Source organism: Dendrobates tinctorius, unplaced genomic scaffold, assembly GCF_039654945.1.
Source record: "Dendrobates tinctorius isolate UK_male_01 unplaced genomic scaffold, ASM3965494v1 ptg000257l, whole genome shotgun sequence".
In the NCBI taxonomy this organism is placed as follows: Eukaryota; Metazoa; Chordata; class Amphibia; order Anura; family Dendrobatidae; genus Dendrobates; species Dendrobates tinctorius.
The window spans coordinates 10232747-10250049 of record NW_027361924.1 but is presented as its reverse complement, the minus strand read 5'-3'; the positions used below and the strand labels follow the sequence as shown (position 1 = coordinate 10250049).

General features: G+C 44.6%; 1 protein-coding gene across 4 annotated transcripts in view; it reads right to left on the bottom strand.

Moving 5' to 3' along the window:
- Positions 1-4570: 4570 nt before the first annotated feature.
- Positions 4571-17303, bottom strand: part of FBXL16 (F-box and leucine rich repeat protein 16) — a 153842-nt gene continuing 141109 nt past the window's right edge. For all 4 annotated transcript variants that reach the window (XM_073558616.1, XM_073558617.1, XM_073558618.1 and 1 more), the window contains 4 exons: positions 7362-7870; positions 6802-6886; positions 6538-6601; positions 4571-6354 (listed from right to left, as the gene is read on the bottom strand). In XM_073558616.1, coding sequence (XP_073414717.1) covers positions 6206-6354; positions 6538-6601; positions 6802-6886; positions 7362-7870 — 807 coding nt within the window. In that variant the 3' untranslated portion in view covers positions 4571-6205. The remainder of the gene's footprint in view (positions 6355-6537; positions 6602-6801; positions 6887-7361; positions 7871-17303) is intronic.

Here is a 17303-nt window from a genome sequence, read left to right as displayed (position 1 = left end):
ATTAGCTACTTTGCTGCCAGTCATGGAGGTAACTGAACCGATTGCACAGGGGTCGGCCCTGAGAGGTCAAAGATCAGACTTCATTTAGGATCTCCTCCCATCCTCCCAGTGAGGGGCGGTTACTGTGATGACGCACGGCAAAAAGTCTGACTGGTCAGTGCAGCTGTGTCTGGCCTCTCCACTGACCCCAGGGTCACAGCTGGGTGCGGGGGAGAGGAGGAATGAGGATAATCACCATCCCCAAAATAAGGATCCAAAATGCTAGGAGCTAATCTGCTGCTATAGTTCTGTCCACCAGAGGGCGGCGGGGATCTGAGAAGTGATGACATCATGTCACGCCGGATGTGATGATGTCATCAAGAATGGGGTCACATTGGGTGGATTTACCAGAAACACCACATAAGAGCCGCCATTACGGAGATCCTCTCACCCACTAAGCCGTCTATCACAATTTCCTTCCGCTTGCTCACTTTTCCCGCTTCCAACACATCACCTTCAAGAAGTGACTGCTTACTTGCTGCCAGCGGCTCGTGTCTCACTTTACGGTAATTCTGCTGCAAGGCCTATTACTGCCGAAAAACTACCACTGAGTGTGAGGCCAGCCGCAGGCAGCGAGTAAGCGGTCAGTGCCTGACATGAGGTGTGGAAGCGGGAAAACTGAGCAAGCGGAATCATCTGGGAGACAAGCACTTCATGTGCGTATGTGGCCATGTATATTTCTATGGGTGTGCGTCTCTATGTATTCACTGTCAGTCACCAAACAGTGCCATACAATCCCCCAATATACTGCTATACAAAGTCCACATACTATCGCTAAAGTGACCAAAAAGGACGTGTATGTATGTAATAATGATAGCACAATATGTATGTGTATGATTGTATGAAGATGTGCTCAAAAGTTTACATACCCCGGCAGAATTTTTGCTTTCTTGTCCTTTTGTCAGAGAATATGATTGACAACCCCAAAACTTTTCCTCCACTCATGGTTAGTGGTTGGGTGAAGCCATTTATCGTCAAACTACTGTGTTTTCTCTTTTTAAATCATAATGACAACCAAAAACATGCAAATGACCCTGATCAAAAGTTTACATACCCTGGTGATTTTGGCCTGATAACATGCGCAGAAGTTGACACAAATGCATTTGAATGGCTGCTAAAGGTAACATCCTCACCTGTGATTGGTTTTCTTGTAAATCAGTGTGTGTGCATAAAAGCTGAGTGAGTTTCTGGGATCCAGACAGACTCTGGCATCTTTCAGCCAGCCACTGACATTTCTGGATTGTGAGTCATGGAAAAAGCAACAGAATTGTCAACGGATCTACGGGAAAAGGTAGTTGAACTGTATAAAACAGGAAAGGGATACAAAAAGATATCCAAGGAATTGATAATGCCAGTCAGCAGCTATCTAACCGTGATTAACAAATGGAAAATCAGGGGCTCTGTAAAAATAAAACCTCGATCAGGTAGACCCAGCAAAAATTTTGTCCACAACTGCCAGGAAAATTGTTTGGGATGCAAAGAAAAACCCACAAATAACATCAGCTGAAATACTGGACTCTCTGAAAACTAGCGGTGTGGCTGTTTCAAGATGCACAATAAGGAGGCACTTGAAGAAAAATGGGCTGCATCGTCGAGTCGCCAGAAGAAAGCCATTACTACGCAAATGCCACAAAGTATCTCGCCTACAATACGCAAAACAGCAAAGAGACAAGCCTCAAAACTTCTGGAACAAGGTAATTGAGACAAGCCTCAAAACTTCTGGAACAAGGTAATTTGGAGTGATGAGACCAAAACTGAACTTTTTAGCCACAACCATAAACGTTACATTTGGAGAGAGGACAACAAGGACTATGGTGAAAGGAACAACATTCCTACTGTAAAGCATGGAGGTGAATCGCTGATGTTTTGGGGATGTGTGAGCTACAAAGGCACAGGAATCTTGGTCAGGGTTGAAGGAAAGAAGAATGCAGCACGTTATCAGAAAATACTGGAGGCAAATTTGCAATCATCAGCCCGGAAGCTGCGCATGGAACGTACTTGGACGTTCCAACATGGCAACGATCCAAAACACAAGGCCAAGTCGACCTGTCATTGGCTACAGCAGAACAAAGTGAAGGGTCTGGAGTGGCCATCTCAGTCTCCTGACCTCAGTATCATTGAGCCACTCTGGGGATATCTGAAGCGCGCAGTTCATGCTAGACAGCCCAGGAATTTACAGGAACTGGAGGACTTTTATCAACAAGAGTGGGCGGCTTTACCATCTGAGAAAATAAAGAACCTCATCCACAACTACTAGAAAAGACTTCAAGCTGTCATTGATGGTAGAGGGGGCAATACATGGTAGCAAGTAATGGGATATGCAAACTTTTTATCAGGGTCATTTGGATGTTTTGGGTTGTCATTATGATTTCAAAAGAGAAAACACAGTACTCTGACAATAAATGGCTTCACCCAACCACTAACCATGAGTGGAGAAAAAGGTTTGGTGCCATCATTCATAGTCTCTGAAAAAAGGCCAAGAAAGCAAAAATTCTGCCGGGGTGTGTAAACTTTTGAGCGCAACTGTATGTATGTCAGATTGTGACTTTCCCTTTCCCCTGAATCCCCTCCAACTACAACCGCGGACCTTCACTTTAACCCCTCTCATTCGCTACATCTTCCCTCATTCATAAGGATCCAGATCAGACCCTCTGCCAGGGTTAATTAACCATTGCTGACCCCTCTGTGCCGCGCTCAAGGGGTTAATGAGGTCTCCTTCTTGGCACTGGTCCCATCCTTCAGTATTTCCCACCATCAGCTTTTCTCAGCATCTCACAAGTGTAAAATCCATGCTGTAATCGTGTGTTCTGCTCGTCCAGCACAGCAGACAGCGCAACAGCTGAGCGCAGCAGGCCGCCGCTGACATGGGGCTGCCAGGAGGACACAGGGGCTCGCATGACCTCTGCTGGACACATACAGAACTGCAGCTCGTGCACGAGTCCATAAATATGTGAACCCTGCCACCTGCTGGTAACTCCTGAATGTGCTAAATTTGGACTATGCATAGACAAATGCATGCAAAGAGGAAGAACATAACTCTATAGCGCCACCTGTTAAAATAATACCGCCACACCAGCTCAAAATAATAGTACCATATAACCTCAAAATAATTGTTCCATACAGACTCCAACTTTAAACTAATAGTGTCATACAACCCCAAAAAAATAGTGCCTTATAAGTCTAAAATAATAATACTGCTATGCCAGCTCAAAATAATACTGCAATACAACCCCAAAACAATTGTGCCACAAAACAAAAATATACATCCACGCAAACCCAAAATAATAGTACCATATAAGTTCCCCCAAAATAATAGTACCGTACAACCTCAAAATAGTTGCTCCATACACACCTTAAAATAATACTGTCATACAACCTCAAACTAATAGTGCAATACCACATGAAAATAATAGTGTCATATAGCCCCAAAACAATAGTGCCATTAACTGTAAACTAATACTGCCATACCACCCCAAAATAATTGTGAGATAAAACCCCCAAATGCCGCCATGTACATCCAAACTCTATCACAGAGTTAGGTGTTGTGAACACTTTTGACCTGACTTCTGAGTTTGGGCTCCCTCTGGTGGTTTCTGCGGGTAATGGAGCTGGTCTGGCTGACAGAAGTCAATCACCTGAAGAGGATGATTGGAGGTCAGGTGTTATAGACTGTGAAGATTAAAAGTGAGCAACCTTCCCTCAGTGGTTGCGGTGATTTGGTTTTCTTCCTGTGCATTTTCGAAGTCTGCTTGCCTCCTGCTTTGTCCTGCATCTTTCAGATAAATTATTTGTCTGCTTGAATCTTTTTGCATTTGATCCATTTTTTGCTTTCCTCTGATTTCTACTTTGCTGGTGTGAGATCAGCCTTGTTCCCTGCTGGGACCTGTGTTGGACTCTGTTCCATACGCCACAGCTCATGTCAGTCTTTTCAGTATGTCTAATCCCCTGTTATATCAGTATCTTTTGTTTTGCTTCCAGTTCACACCAGAATTCTGATCTAGTGGGGGAGAAGTCGGGTGGCCTCAGTATTTTTTCATGTCAGATGTGTTGGATTTTTCTTAGGGTTTTTTGCGTGATTGCAGACAGTATCTTTCCTGTCCTGTTCTATCTAGACAGTTTGGGCCCCATCATTTGCTTACTCTATTTTCTGTCTGCGTTTGTGCCTCATCTTGTCTCACCGGCAATATATGTTTGGGGGCTATCTATTCCTTTGGGGTTCTACTCTGGGGCAGTTTCGCTTTCCCCTTTCTTGCTTTAGGCTTAGTTAATTCTGTGGCTGTGCTGAGGCGTCTAGGGCATCGTAGGTACATCCCACGGCTTATTCTAGTTGTGCTGTCAGTATTAGGGGTCTGCAATCCGCTAAGTTACCAACCTTTCTGGTTATCTGGTTGCCTAGCTTATTCCCCGGCTATGCTCCTTGGTGACCTAATCATAACAGTGAGGGGTGTCTCGGATTTCCTGATTTGTTCACTTTCTCATACATCAGTAATTAAAAATATCCGAATGAATTGATGAGACGGAGACGAGCGGCCATGTTTTTCTGGATGAAAACTTGGAATTCTTAAATATTTTAATATACGGTATTTAAAGCATGGTGAAAAAACAGCACGAGATCGCTCCATAAGACAGTTGCTCTCCAAGAAATGAGAAGAGTCCGAAAAAAGAGACAGCAGGAAAGAAACATGCGGGGGTTGGGGGAGAATGGACCGGGCGGGACATGGGACACGTATACATAGAGACAAACCGTGTCATGTGGGATATGAGAAAGAGAAGGATGAGAGGGTGATACCTGGAGAAAAAGACCCTGTGGAATCAGAGATGGACAGAGACAGCACAAAACGAGAACAGAAAAGGAACATCTGATTGTATGGTAACCCCTGAAGCTTCCTTTTTACTATCACGTCGTCCAAGTGACATCTTACAGTTCTCGTGAACTCGGAACAAAGGTGTCAAAAAAGCACAAATGTCATAAGAAAAAAAGAAACAAAGAATGGCACTGCTTCTCCCTGGTCTTCTGGGGATGGGACAGGTCATGGAGGGAAGAGATGAACACTAATGTCATCCACCTTGATGGAAGCAGTGAAACAAGCTACAGCATCAATGTACAGGCACTGGGGCAAGCTGGGAAGATGTACGAGGGATGGGACCCCTCCCGATCCAAGCAAAGGTTTATACAAGGTCCTTCCTGCCTGACGTCCCTCAGGTCAGTTGTCTACACCGCGTCGTACAGTCCACCCTACTCATCATCATCCGGTGGCATCAATCACCAATCAAGACACAGCATGGTGACCACCGAAGGCCAACCAAGATCTTCTTCTGGCATGTGGTCATGTGTAGATATTGAACCTGTGATGGGAGGTCCGCCATCATTTTATCTAACACCTTGGCGAAAGCTAAGGTTCCTCTCGAAGTGCAGCCAACCGTAGTCTCCAAAAACTATGACAAGGGTCGTTCCTCCATGATAAGATATAGAAAACATCGAGCGAGAAGGTAGAAACAGGCAGATGTTGGAAACGTCCATACTATATATAGAGACCGGAGTGTAAAAATAAGAAAGGCGACGCGAGATCGTGGCACGGGATGGATCTCTCCAACTACTCTTGTCAGAACGGCAGGTGGAGTCCGGACATTTCAACAACAGCCATGCAAAACTTTTCTAAAAGAACTTTCCGAGAAGTAGTTCCACGACCCGGCAGAAACACTTCCTGACGCTGGTTTTCTTGGACCTTCCCAATTTTAGGATGCAGGTTAAAAAAACAACAACAGAATCCCCCAAAAATAACCATCTTCAAAAACATTAGGAAACAAACTATGGAGGACCACCACTGGAAGCGACACTCCACAATGTGCTGCGCTCAACCTCACGCCAAACAATCCCTGTAGAGAGAATGTGGATGGGGTTTCAGATGGGAGCCGGCTCTACTGGTTGTGAGTATCAATCCACGACAGAGAAGACAAGAGATGATGCGCGGGAAATAATACAACCCCGACATCGGGGCATGGAATGAGGTCTTCACAAACCGGAGTGTGAAATATCTCCCAGGATCTTGCTCTCTTTTTTTCTGCAAATCATTGACTTGAGATGTCAACGCTCCTGCAACCAAAGTCCTCCGATCGGATGATGGTCGGTGCTGGGAATGTTTTCAGAGGATATGACTCCTGCTGGTTACTCGATCACCACGCAACGAGGCAGGTGCTGGGAGAAATATTTGAAGAGCTCAGGAGTGGCACCAGGACAGTTGGTGAGTTCCAGTTCTTCTAGGTCCTGCAGCTGAACGAGACCCGAAAGGCCGGTGGTAGTGAGGAGAGGACAACCTGGGGGAGACAAGATGGTGATGAGGGTCCTCAAAAGTGGATTTCCCAGGGAGCTTCTCCGGGTATAACAACCTCCAGCATCCAATACACAGAGTTTTACAACCCCTAACATCCAGTTCATGTAGTATAACAACCCCAACATCTAGTACACATGGACATGCAGTAAAAAAATTATAAACTCACCGGCCAGAGATAAGAGGCGTAAACTTTTCATTCCCAGGAGATGCTTCATGCCGAAGTCTTGTACCTGTAACAGAAAGTGACACATGAATGATCAGATGCATCCTGTATACACAGTCCAAAAATCATACGCAGCTCTGCAGACAGTATCATGCATAAGATTAGATATACAGGTCAGCAGGCAATATCACACAGGATAGCAATAGATGCAGGGGCTCAGATACGCAAAGATACAGAACATAGACTACACCATTGCTACAATATTACCTGGCAGCACCAACGGAGGTACAGACTGCGTAGTGATGACATGGTGGACAGGTAGCTGAGTCCAGTGTCTGTGATTCGTACACACCTAAGAAGAGCAATAGTGCATTATATCCGTTCTTCTATATGGACATGGTGCCTCCAGTCAAGGACTTGTCATGTTGGGCAAGGATTCATTTATCTTACTACTCTATTTTAAGACCAATGCTGGAGGCGCTATTGCATACATTCCTATGACTGCTTACCCATCAGCAGTGGTGGAATGTGGTACTGCAACTTAAAGTAAATGTAAGATTTTGGGGGATTGGACAAGGATTAGTGGGGTGGTGTGAAGGGATTCAGAGAAACCATTATGATGAGCATCCATTCACCGACAATGAAGTGTTTACCAATGTGAATTTTAGGAAACCTTAAGGTCCTGCTATGGGGTCTCAAGGGAGCTCTGAAAAGAAAGTTATCCAAGGCTGACAAAAGTGAGTGTTTGCAAGGTGTGGCATAGAAGCATTTTGAGGTTCCTTATGCTAAAATAGCTAGAGAATGGCTATCTTTTTCAATTCACTCACCTATCAAGGACGAGCTCCTCCAGCTTGTGCAGGTCACATGCAATGTACTCCAATGCTGTGTCCGTTAGTCTGGGGCACCACGACAGGTCCAGTCCTCGTAATCTTCTCAGATTTTCAGCCACCAGCTCCACCCCATCATCTGTCACTTTGGAGCACCCAGAAAGGCTGAGGACAGTGAGGTTGGGCAGGCTGTGGACCACATTGACCACCCCATGGTTGGTGATCTCCCAGCAGGAGTGGAGGCGTAGCGTATGTGTAGCTCGGCCCTGTTTGGCAGTAAAGTACGCCAGTGCTGTGTCCGTTACATGGTAGGCCTGCAGGTTTAGCTCCCCCAGGTTGGGGAGCAGCTGAGAGATGGCTGCTACCGCATCATCCGCCACGTTGATACAGTCACTGACACTTAAAGAAGTGATGCGTCCATGTAAACTGGACCACAAACCGGCCTCTGTGAAGTCATTACACCCAGACAGCTCCAGCCGGACCACCCCCTGCATCTGCTCCAGCATCACCTGGGGGGAAATGGAATATTTCAAAGTTGGCACCAAGAACAGAAGAAAATCATATAAGTCACATTATCAACATCCTGCAATTATAGGAGCATCTTTTTAATGCTTTGTTACAATGTATCAGTCTAGATCAGTAAGGGCGAACCTTTTAGAGACCGAGCACCCAAACTGCACTCCAAAACCCACTTATTTTTCGCAAAGTGCTCTGAATACTGAGGTGTTAGATTAGAAAGACAACTGGTACATTAGCGCGCAACACAGTCAATATCAAAGAGCTTGTAAGCGCTGCACTCCAAGCCTAAGGTACCAGCCACCAATTGTAGTGGAGGTCTGTGTTCTTGAGAATGGAGAGGATTTTTAATCAAAAGTAAAATTGCAAAGTTGTTTGTTTCTACAAGCTCTCTGCAATTGTAACCTTTTATCATGAGAACAAACTCTTTAAGGCAGGATATCAAGCTCAAATACACAGACGGCCAGAGTTAAAAGCTTGCAGAAAGTCACTGGACAACCTTCATATTTGTTAAAAAAAAGTCTACAATTGAGGAAGTTTTTCCTTATCAAATAAAAGGAATTATAATGGAATAATATGTTATGTAATAGCAGTAAAAAGCATATGGCCCAATGGCCTAATTTACATATGTAATAACAAAGGATAAAAAAAAAACCTTGAATAAAACAGATAATAAAGCATAATGCAAACAAACGTGGCCCCAAACACAGTATGATACCCCCACAGTGAACTCCTCCACACGCACAGTATGATGACCCTACTGTACCCCCCTCCCTCAGTTCCCCCCAACAAAGAATGGCGACCCCATCACAGAATGATACTCCAACTATATGGTGGTGGTCCTCCAGTGGTGGTCCTCCATAGTTTGTTTCCTAATGTTTTTGAAGATGGTTATTTTTGGGGGATTCTGTTGTTGTTTTTTTAACCTGCATCCTAAAGTTGAGAAGGTCCAAGAAAACCAGCGTCAGGGAGTTATGGAGTATAACAGGAACATAAAGTCCTTCATACAGTATAATGGCTCCACATAGTGCTCCATACAATATAATGGCTCCACATAGTCCTCCATACAGTACAATGGCTCCACATAGTCCTCCATACAGTATAATGGCTCCACATAGTCCTCCATACAGTAAAATGGCTGCACATAGTCCTCCATACAGTACAATGGCTGCACATAGTCCTCCATACAGTACAATGGCTCCACATAGTCCTCCATACAGTATAATGGCTCCACATAGTCCTCCATACAGTATAATGGCTGCACATAGTCCTCCATACAGTACAATAGCTGCACATAGTCCTCCATACAGTATAATGGCTGCACATAGTCCTCCATACAGTACAATGGCTCCACATAGTCCTCCATACAGTACAATGGCTCCACATAATCCTCCATACAGTATAATGGCTCCATAGTCCTCCATACAGTACAATGGCTTCACATAGTCCTCCATACAGTGTAATGGCCCCCACATAGTCCTGCATAAAGTGTTATGGGCCCTACATAGTCCTGCATAAAGTGTTATGGGCCCTACATAGTGCTCCATGCAGTATAACAGCACCACACGATGCTCCATAGTATAAAATGGCCTCACAGAGTGCTCTATCCTGTATAATGGCCTCACACAATGCTTCATACAGTATAATGGCCCCACATGATGTACCATACTGTATAATGGCCCCACATAGTGCTCCACGCAGTATAATGACCAGACACACGATGTTCCATACTGTATAATGGCCCCACATGATGCTCCATACTGTATAATGGCCCTACATGATGCTCCATACTGTATAATGGCTCCACATGATGCTTCATACTGTATAATGGCCCTACACGATGCTCCATTCTGTATAATGGCCCCACATGATACTCCATACTGTATAATGTCCCCACATGATTCTCCATACTGTATAATGGACCTACACGAAGCTCCATACTGTATAATGGCCCCACATGATGCTCCATACTGTATAATGGCCCCAAATGATGCTCCATACTGTATAATGTAGCCCTACACGATGCTCCATACTGTATAATGGTCCCACATGATGCTCCATACTGTATAATGACCCCACATGATGCTCCATACTGTATAATGGCCCCACATGATGCTCCATACTGTATAATGTAGCCCTACACGATGCTCCATACTGTATAATGGCCCCACATGATGCTCCATACTGTATAATGGCCCTACACGATGCTCCATACTGTATAATGGCCCCACATGATACTCCATACTGTATAATGGCCCTACATGATGCTCCATACTGTATAATGGCTCCACATGATGCTTCATACTGTATAATGGCCCTACACGATGCTCCATTCTGTATAATGGCCCCACATGATACTCCATACTGTATAATGGCCCCACATGATTCTCCATACTGTATAATGGCCCTACACGAAGCTCCATACTGTATAATGGCCCCACATGATGCTCCATACTGTATTATGGCCCCACATGATGCTCCATACTGTATAATGTAGCCCTACACGATGCTCCATACTGTATCATGGCCCCACATGATGCTCCATACTGTATAATGGCCCCACATGATGCTCCATACTGTATAATGGCCCCACATGATGCTCCATACTGTATAATGTAGCCCTACACGATGCTCCATACTGTATAATGGCCCCACATGATACTCCATACTGTATAATGGCCCTACACGATGCTCCATACTGTATAATGGCCCCACATGATGCTCCATACTGTATAATGGCCCCACATGATTCTCCATACTGTATAATGGCCCTACACGAAGCTCCATACTGTATAATGGCCCCACATGATGCTCCATACTGTATAATGGCCCCACATGATGCTCCATACTGTATAATGGCCCCACATGATGCTCCATACTGTATAATGTAGCCCTACACGATGCTCCATACTGTATAATGGCCCCACATGATGCTCCATACTGTATAATGTAGCCCTACACGATGCTCCATACTGTATAATGGCCCTACACGATGCTTCACACTGTATAATGGCCCCACATGATACTCCATACTGTATAATGGCCCTACACGATGCTCAATACTGTATAATGGCCCCACATGATGCTCCATACTGTATAATGGCCCTACCTGATGCTCCACACTGTATAATGGCCCCACATAGTGCTCCATACTGTATAATGGCCCCACATGATGCTCCATACTGTATAATGGCCCTACATGATTCTCCATACTGTATAATGGCCCTACACGAAGCTCCATACTGTATAATGGCCCCACATGATGCTCCATACTGTATAATGGCCCCACGTGATGCTCCATATTGTATATTGGCCCCACATAGTGTTTCATACTGTATAATGTACTCACACAGTGCTCCATACAGTATAATGGCCTCACATAAAAAAAAATACCGTATATACTCGTGTATAAGCCGACCCCCCTAATTTTGCCAAAAAAACTGGGAAAACTTATTGACTCGTGTATAAGCCTAGGGTGGAAAATGCAGCAGCTACTGGTAAATTTCAAAAATAAAAATAGATACCAATAAAAGTAAAATTAATTGAGACATCAGTAGGTTAAATGTTTTTGAATATCCATATTAAATCAGGAGCCCCATATAATGCTCCGTACAGTTCATGATTGCCCCATAAGATGCTCCATACAAAATACACCCCATATAATGCTGAATAAAGGTTAGTAATGGCCCCATAAGATGCTCCATAGAATAATATACCCCATATGCTGCTCCAATAAACTTATGGCCCATAAGATGCTTCATACATTATGCCCCCATATGCTGCTTCATATATTATGCCCCCATAAGATGCTCCATATATTATGCCCCCAAATGATGCTCCATATATTATGCCCCCATATGCTGCCCCTATAAGATGCTCCATAGATTATGCCCCATATGCTGCTGCTGCACATAAAAAAATGACATACTCACCTCTCGACGCTGGGGGCCAGGTGTCAAATCCTGAGCAGGCGGGGACACCGGCGCTCTATGGGGGCCAGGTGCCGGTGTCCCCGCTGGCTCAGGACCCGGCACCTGAGATATTCACCTGTCCCCGGTCCATCGCTGCTCACTGCTGTCTGGCGCGTCCTCTGTCAGTGACGTTCAGGCAGCAGAGGGCACAGCGCACACTAACCACGTCATCACGCCCTCTGCTGCCTGAATGTCACTGACAGAGGACCCGGCAGACAGCGGTGAGCAGTGATGGAGCGGGGACAGGTGAATATTGGATATACTTACCCCCTCCTGGCGCGGTCTCTGCAGCCCTGTTCTCCCATGGTCTCCCTTCCTTCAGCAGTCAAGTGGTACCGCTCATTAAAGTAATAAATATGCGCATATTCATGAGTTTAATGAGCGGTACCACGTGACCGCTGAAGGAAGGAAGGGAGACCGTGGGATAAGCAGGGGGGCTGCACAGACGCGTCGGGGGGTAAGTATGATCTGACACCCCCGCCGACCCCCTGGATGGGCTGAAAATATCGGCTTATACGCGAGTATATACTGTATTTATTTAAATAATTTAATAAACAGAGAGGGGACCCTTCTATTTTTGATAACCAGCCTTGCTAAAGCTCACAGCTGAGGATTGCAGCCCACAGCTGTCAGTTTTGCCTGGCTGGTTATCAAAAATACAGAGGAACCCATGTGTTTTTTTTTTAAATATATATTTATTTACTAGATGGTGGCAAGATTCTACGCATCAGGTATTCTAGAATCTCTGTTAAAATAAAAAATAGTGATATACTCACCTTCCGATGGCCCCCGGCCTCTTTCTCTCCTCTCCACGCTCCCGTCATCTTCCGGTTCCAGTAATGCTTTGCGCGAAACACCGCTGATGACGTCACGCTCTCGCGAGAGTGACGTCATCTTCAGCCCTTCTCGCTAAGCATTACTAGAACCGGAAGATGCCGGGCGCGAGGTGAGAGGAGGGAAATAGTCTGGGGGCCGTCGGAAGGAGAGTATATAACTATTTTTTATTTTAACAGAGACTCTAGAATACCCGATGCGATAGAATCGGGCCACCATCTAGTGTATTATACTCCTGTTACACCCGGAGCTGCTGTCACTGTTCTGCTGTTACCTAATGTATTGTACTCAGTTACAGCCAGAGCTGCAGTCACTGTTCTGCTGTTACCTAACGTATTGTGGTCCAGTTACACCCAGAGCTGCAGTCACCGTTCTGCTCTTACCTAATGTATTATACTCCAGTTACAGTCAGAGCTGCAGTCACTGTTCAGATCTTACCTAATGTATTGTACTCTAGTTACACCCAGAGCTGCAGTCACATTTCTGCTCTTATCTAATGTATTGTATGCAAGTTACACCCAGAGCTGCAGTCACTGTTCTCCTGTTACCTAATGCATTGTACTCCAGTTACACCCAGATCTGCAGTCACTGTTCTGCTGTTACCTAATGTATTGTACTCCAGTTACTCTCAGAGCTGCAGTCACTGTTCTGCTTTTACCAAATGTTTTGTAGTCCAGTTACACCCAGAGCTGCAGTCACCGTTCTGCTCTTACCTAATGTATTGTACTCCAGTTACACCCAGAGCTGCAGTCACTTTTCTGCTCTTACCTAATGTATTGTATGCAAGTTACACCCAGAGCTGCAGTCACTGTTCTGCTGTTACCTAATGTACTCCTGTTACACCCAGATCTGCAGTCACTGTTCTGCTGTTACCTAATGTACTCGTTACACCCAGAGCTGCAGTCACCGTTCTGCTCTTACCTAATGTATTGTACTCCAGAGTATGTACAGGACTGTGCCTGTGTAATGAGCGATGCAGCAGTGATGCCTTTAACAGCTCTAATGTGTCTTTACACATACCGTGTTGCCGCGACGACTAAGCGACTGTCGCTGATTGGTCGCGGCAGTTAGGCCGTGGCCAATCAGCGACACAGGATTTCGGTTACAGACAGACATGATAAGACAATTATATATATATATATAGATAGAGCAGGTGGTAGCTTATGAATACTCCCATCAGCCGGCGCATGCTCTTGCTGTTATCAGTTGAGTACAACTCTCAACATAGTCCCCTGCTAGTGCTGATCGCTGCCCGAGCAGGGTACAATGAAGTAAACAGTCTTCTTCAGCCCCCGGCGCTGTTGAACAGCGCGAACAGTACCGCTGATTCCCAGGAGTCGGTATGTGTGGTACTGATGCGACACACGGTTGCCACACGTATCCTACAGGTATTATACACATGGACACGGATATCTCCGGGGTCCCGAGTTTAAATCCGACCTAGTACAAAATCTGGATGAGGATTACAGGATTCTTGAGTGGTTTCCTCAAGATTATATTGTGAGTCCCAGTGGGTTCAGAGACCGATGTGAATGTTGGAATCTCAGTACCGTGCTGCTGAATATGCTGGTGTTAAACACAGGAAAGGACTATGGTAGGTTCCAATATGAGACCACAACACAACTGCAGTACCAGAGAGAGCCACCAGGTGGAACAGAAAACTTGTAACAGTTGCACATTCACAGGGATCACAGTGACTGGGAGGCATACAGCAGACCTGGGCAAAGTGCGGCCTGCGGGCCACACCCGACCCTGTGTCTGTTCCAGTCCGGCCTGCAGAACAAGACAGCTGAAGGGCTGAAAAGAGAGACCCACGGGCCACACCATGGTCTCCCCAGCCAGTCGCTGCTGGTTGCCCGATATCACTGCTATCTGCATCCTTAGGTGAATACATTTGTGGAAAACGAAGCCGCCGGCTGCTTCCACCAATAAGTCTGTGCAACTGGGACACCAGAACCAATGACGGCACTACATGTCGTCTACTCAATATAGGGCAAAATGTGAGACCTAGTACGAAATATAGGGAGGTGAAATGGGGGCTTATACGGTTGTAATGTACTGTAAGGCATGATTTTGTTGGAACCTTCCAGAATCCTCCATTCTAGGAGAACATCTCCTGTGACACAGCTGCAGCCCCCCTCCTTTTGTTTCTCCCTCCTTAGCAGCTGTGTGTGTGCTGGTGTGCCTGCATTTGGTAACAGGACACCATCCATTTCCTGGGGAGCTAGGAATGTTAATTAAGCTGAGTGGAGAGGATGTCTTTTGTTCTCAAACATGTGGCTGAATAAAGCTATGGGAGATATTAAAACAAGTCATATCGCAAAAACCATATGTGACAGGGATATAATAATTACATTTCTGAGAAGGGCACGAAACCAGCTTTCTAACCCCTAATTTTCACGGTTCTACCCCCTCCAGAAACTGAGATATGGATTGCTCCCAAATGGAGTGTCTTAATTATGGCATGTTTGATGTTTTATTGTATTCGATAGACTACAACCAATGATACCATATGTGTGTTTATACGAGCTTCCCTCGTTCAGATCTAGTTATTATAAGTTTTACAGTGAAATTGCAATTTGGAGAAAGGGGGGCTGAACTTCCCCAGACTGCCCCTTTCGGGATGTAACCGACCCTAGGCTATAAGGTACCCCTCCCTTACAATTCCTCAGTTGAAGCTGCAGGTGCCATGCTAGAAAGACCTGCAGATGTCCAGGGATGTGTGGTTGGCTGCCCCTCCCCCGAGCCACATGGTTTGCCTAAAGAACCATAAGCAACTATAAGTGTAATTTCTGTTTTTTCATCCATGTTATTTTTATATTTGTATTTGTACATATTTAATGTCTCAACTTTGTAACAACTTTTATCTATGTAATCACTGCCCACATTTTGGGAATAAATGATAAAATTATCAGTCCGTCTTCATGCTCTAAGAAACGAACTATGCGCCTTTTTTTAGATAATCACTACTAGTTTGGGGGTTTGCCACAGACCCTCTTAATTAACTCTTTGATTAAATGAATCATGGCTGGTGGCAGCGTGGTGTGTGCGGTTGGTTGGGCTAGCTGGCAGTAAGGAAGGGTCTTAACTGCTGAATGGGTGGCCGCGGCAAACGCATTGATAATTCCCTTACTGCAGTAGTCTAAGTGCTCGTGCACAACAAGCAGCCCATCCGGCGACTAATTATCCTAGCTGCAGTTCCCTGACTGACCTGAGGGTAAGGGGGGCGCCGGAGAGCTGCGAGTTCCAAAGTGGAACTGAGAAAGTGGAATATACATAAATCCCCGCAGTTCTTGGAAGGTTGTTAGCAGTGGTGGGGCAACCAAAATAACCCCCTGCGATAAATTGTTAGGGCAAGATTAGCTTCCTGTATATTTTTGTCACATGGTACCAGTGGCGGGATAACTAAGATAAGCCCCCACTGTGCCTGTGATAGTCGTGTGCCGGCAGTGCGTCGCGTCCCTCCGTCCGCTGACAAACCCGTGTCGGTGGTGGGATCGTGACATATTGGTGGCACAGGGTGCGCTTTCGTCACAACGGTGTACAGGGGGACTGTGCGGGGGATTGCAGTATATAGGGACCTACTGTATGTGAGTATTATGGCACTTTTATTCTTGTACATTGGGGGCGGTATTATAGTAGTTATATTCTTGTACATAGGAGCAGTATTATAGTAGTTATATTCTTGCACATAGGGGCAGTATTATAGTAGTTATATTCTTGCACATAGGGGCAGTATTACAGTAGTTATATTCTTGCACATAGGGGCAGTATTATAGTAGTTATATTCTTGCACATAGGAGCAGTATTATAGTAGTTATATTCTTGCACATAGGGGCAGTATTATAGTAGTTATATTCTTGTACATAGGTGGCAGTATTATAGTAGTTATATTCTTGTACATAGGGACAGTATTATAGTAGTTATATTCTTGTACATAGGAGCAGTATTATAGTAGTAATATTCTTGTACATAGGGGGCAGTATTATAGTAGTTATATTCTTGTACATAGGGACAGTATTATAGTAGTTATATTCTTGTACATAGGGGCAGTATTATAGTAGTAATATTCTTGTACATAGGGGCAGTATTATAGTAGTTATATTCTTGTACATAGGGGCAGTATTATAGTAGTTATATTCTTGTACATAGGGGGCAGTATTATAGTAGTTATATTCTTGTACATAGGGACAGTATTATAGTAGTTATATTCTTGTACATAGGGACAGTATTATAGTAGTTATATTCTTGTAAATAGGGGCAGTATTATAGTAGTTATATTCTTGTACATAGGAGCAGTATTATAGTAGTTATATTCTTGTACATAGGGGCAGTATTATAGTAGTTATATTCTTGTACATAGGGACAGTATTATAGTAGTTATATTCTTGTACATAGGGACAGTATTATAGTAGTTATATTCTTGTAAATAGGGGCAGTATTATAGTAGTTATATTCTTGTACATAGGAGCAGTATTATAGTAGTTATATTCTTGTACATAGGGGGCAGTATTATAGTAGTTATATTCTTGTACATAGGAGCAGTATTATAGTAGTTATATTCTTGTACATAGGAGCAGTATTATAGTAGCTATATTCTTGTACATAGGGGTAGTATTAT